General features: G+C 40.8%; 1 protein-coding gene across 1 annotated transcript; it reads left to right on the forward strand.

Annotated features, from left to right (window-relative positions):
* The first annotated feature begins 759 nt into the window (after positions 1-759).
* LOC113835142 (la-related protein 4-like) lies at positions 760-2,948 on the forward strand. Its single transcript, XM_035441461.1, is given in 2 exon segments — positions 760-2,701; positions 2,703-2,948. Coding segments are annotated over 2 exon segments (1,977 nt in total). The 5' UTR covers positions 760-887; the 3' UTR covers positions 2,866-2,948.
* Positions 2,949-4,207: the final 1,259 nt, after the last annotated feature.

The following is a 4,207-nucleotide window of genomic DNA, read 5'->3' on the forward strand; positions in this document are numbered from 1 at the left end:
GCCCTTGCCATCATGTATACACACAAAAACAGGCACACATAATAAAACATATCTTTAAAGTAATGATAATTAATTACTGTCTTCTTAGAGCAGTGGTATATCTCACAGATTTCAAACAAGAAAAAAAAATAGTGTTTCAATAGAAATTTGGAATTTAAAGAAGAGGTTTGTTACACAGGGAATTTAAAGAAGAAATATATTACAAAAAGAAACCAGTGGTTTGGTTCCCATGTATAACTAGGTGAGCGTCATACTATTTATTTTATTTTACTTGATAGACTTTTTTATTTTATGCTTATGAGTGTTTTTCCTGCATATGTATGTATGTATGTATGTATGTATTTATGTAGAACGCCCATGTGCTGGGATTAAAGGCGTGTACCAGCACTACGGAGCCAGAGCAGACAGCTTTCTTGAAGCCCTTTTTTATTTTTGTTTTTGCTCTTCAAATGATTGACAGGCCCATATTGGATCAACCCCTAAGGGGCAAAGCAGCATATTTTCTTTGTTCTTTATCTGAAAGCCTCAACCGAGATAGTAATTTTAGGGTCTTATTTTACAGTTTAAGACCACAACAACGACAAGCAAGCCTCAGCCCAGGGCAAGAGAGAAGATGTCATTGATTCAGGGAGTCAATTGGGAGTCGCAGCAGCAGCCTGAATGATCCTGCAGGGAGGATGCAGACAAGTCAGCTCTGCGTGGAGCCGGTAATACATAAAAGTACTGGTTTAAATGCTAATGCCAAAGTATGGCAAGAAATTCATTCTGGAAATCCAGATGGCACTCCTCTGAATGAAAGTTTCTGGCATGAAAACACAGCCATATCTGGATTGTTTCCTGAGGGTAATACAGAAATTTCAGAAGATATATGCAAGGAATATGAAGTAATGTATTCTCTAGCTTGGGAGTCCACAAGGAATACTTCAGACATGGAGGAGAAAGCTGCTGGAATGATTTCAGGACCTGAAGATCTGCATTACCAAATAAACGATGAATCTGGAGAAAGCAGCTCAACAATTTCTACAGAAGATTTAAAAGAATGTTTGAAAAAACAATTAGAGTTCTGTTTCTCCCGAGAAAATTTATCAAAGGATCTTTACTTGACATCTCAAATGGATAGTAATCAGTTCGTTCCAGTATGGACAGTTGCCAACATGGAGGAAATAAAAAAACTGACCACAGACCAAAATTTAATTCTTGAAGTGTTGAGATCTTCTCCTCTAGTACAAGTTGATGAAAAGGGAGAGAAGGTGAGACCAAGTCATAAGCGTTGTATTGTAATTCTCAGAGAAATTCCTGAAACAACACCAGTAGAGGAAGTTAAAGCTTTGTTTAAAAATGGAAACTGCCCCAAAGTGATAAGCTGTGAATTCGCACAAAACAGCACCTGGTATGTCACTTTCCAGTCAGACACAGATGCAAAACAGGCTTTTCAATATTTAAGGGAAGAAATTAAAACGTTTCAGGGCAAGCCAATCATGGCAAGGATAAAAGCCACTGCTATATTTTTGGCTAAGAATGATTATCCTTTAATGCATTCTAGTATGTATACTCAACCCATTCAGATGCCAACTCAATATCCCTCACCAGTCTTTATGCAGCCAGTGTATTACACTCATCAGCAGTACCCAGGGTATAGTACTGTGCCTCAGTCTTGGTTTCCAAATCCTGCACCTTACTATGTAACACTGCCGGGTGCTTTTCAAAATGGTAGTTTTGTGAATGGCTTTAGCTCACTAGGATCATATGAAACAAATGATACTGCTATTAATATTTGCTCACCATTCCAAAACAATCCTTGGCAGCCTCATTTTAGGTCATCCCGGGGTTCAGAACACTCAACAGAAGGATCTGTATCATTAGGGGATGGACCATTGAGCCGATCTAGTTCAAGGAACTTTCACTCTGAACAACATAACCCTACAGTAACAGGGAATCAAAAACAAACTTATCTTTCAAAGGATTCTCCCATTTTAGAGATGGATCAGAACAGGGACTTTGGTAGAGGCAAGAGAACTCTTTTCAGAGGTGGAAGACAAAGACAAGCTGACAAGATCGAAAGACCCCAGCCTTCAACAACTGAAGCAAAAGTTTCAACACCAAAGTTCGACTAAGTAGCTACAAATGTTCCTCCTTTACCTGGAAGTTTATCAATAATGCGAGATGAACTTGTGTTAGAGAGTAGAATGTCTGATGTCACTAAAGATGTCAAAAAAGAAAAGGATACTGAAGAAGTGAGTGTTAGTTTCCCAGTGCATTCAGAGGATGAACGGAAAGACTTTGCTTCTGCCCAGCAACTCAGCTTAAATCCCAGCCCTTCGTGTTAAGCTGAGCTTCCTGCAGTAAGCACAACTCAGCAAGAGAAGGATCAAAGGGAGCATTCCTCACTGCCAAAGGATGTTATCAACCAGATGACTGTACCAGTTTCCTCCCCAGCTATTGCAAAGCCATCAAGGCCACACAATGCTTCACCTTGCAGTAGTAAGGTAAAAACACCCACAGCTGTGAGTCTACAGGAACCTCGAAAGTTAACTTACGCTGAAGTGTGTTGGAAGCCTCCTAAAGAACCAGCTTCAGTTCCTGTACAACCGCTAACGGAAATGCCTTCTAATGTGGCAACTCCCACCAGAAATAAAGAGAATGGAGTGCCCAAGAAGCCTGTTGAGAAAACACACGAGAAACCAGAAACAAGGTCTAGAAAATATTTCTGGCTTTCGAGGCAATACCATTCCACGGGGAGCAGCTGTAAAAATCAGGGAACAGAGACACCAGTTTAGCCATAGAACTACACCTCAGGGAGTGTCTCAAAGTAAAGGGAAAGAGCGGTTTGTCCTGCCAGATCACCAAAACAAAAGCAAAACGTAACAAAAACTACTCAGAACCTTGTCTATTCCCACTAAACTTGAGCCTATATTGCACTGTTTTGAAGGGAGGAAGTAGCCAGGAAAGATGGGAAGTATGTCCTTATATATGATATATTTGGGAATTTTAAGACGAGCCAAACTTCAACTCGAAGTTATTTTCAAAATGTTGGAGATTTCCAAAGAGTATAAATATATATAAATATTTATATATATGCATATATTAAATATAAGTGTTCTAATTTGCTTTTGATGTTAATTTGTAGGGATTTCTGATTGGAATCAATTTTGATGTTTCAGGTTTAGTTTGGGAAAGAAAACAAAAAATATTATACATCCTTCAGTATAGGAGATGAGGGAGTAGGAGAATAAAGTTTTTGAAGAACCATTTCGGTAAAAATTAGACATTAATTTTTATATTCTATTAAAAGTTTGGCTTGAAAACAGCCATCTCTGAAGAATGACCTTGTGTTGCAGAGCAGGTCAGTAGATGAGGTGTCTGTTCTGTACAAAGTGATTGAAGCCAAATCTTTTGTCATGTTAGTAAATGATTTGAAACCTGAATGTAATACCCTCACTGGCTCCCAGACAGGAATCTCCCAAGCATCCCTGACGTTCCCACAGACTTCCTGGAATGTCTTCCAGGGTGGCAGTTGCTGATCTCCTAGCATGTCTGCTGATCACACTGTCTCCTACTAAGACCAGAGCTCTCATCTCTTCCCAAGACAGGAGCGACTGCAAAGCACAGAAACAGATTTCAGACGGCACAAAAACACAAAGTCACAGACAATACAGGGTATCCGCTTACCTCCAAGATCAACTCCACTCAGGTGAGGGGTGGTGTCAAATTGCAGATGAGGCCCCAAGTGTAAGACAACCCCCCAGGTTAGCTCAGGCTTTCAGGATCTTAGCCCAGGACCTTGGCCACCCCAATCACCAGGCTGAGTTGAAAGCTTAATGCAAACTGCATGAGGCTTTATTGTTATTTAACATGCTAACCCCATGTTAGATCCCATCTTTCATCCACCCACCATGTCGAAATGCTACAAAAGACAGCTCAACGAGGCTGCATAGAGATCTAATAGGGCAGCATAAGGGGAGTGTCTAGAGGTACGCACAGGCTCAGGATTGGTGTGCCTCCAGACTAGGAGGGTGTACCCTCTGTTGATTGGCCAATTGGTTGTTGTGACCCATAGGACCTCTCAGGGTGGTTGCTATGCTCTGCGTGTCATTGCTGTGCACTTGTCTGTAAAGCACACCCAGAGCTGTAAACCATAGCACCACCAGCTAACTTCTGATTGGTTCCTGGCCACAAGACAGGCACCTAACCTCTAGTGACCAAGGCA

The sequence above is a fragment of the Cricetulus griseus genome, chromosome 3 (assembly GCF_003668045.3).
Source record: "Cricetulus griseus strain 17A/GY chromosome 3, alternate assembly CriGri-PICRH-1.0, whole genome shotgun sequence".
Lineage (NCBI taxonomy): Eukaryota > Metazoa > Chordata > Mammalia > Rodentia > Cricetidae > Cricetulus > Cricetulus griseus.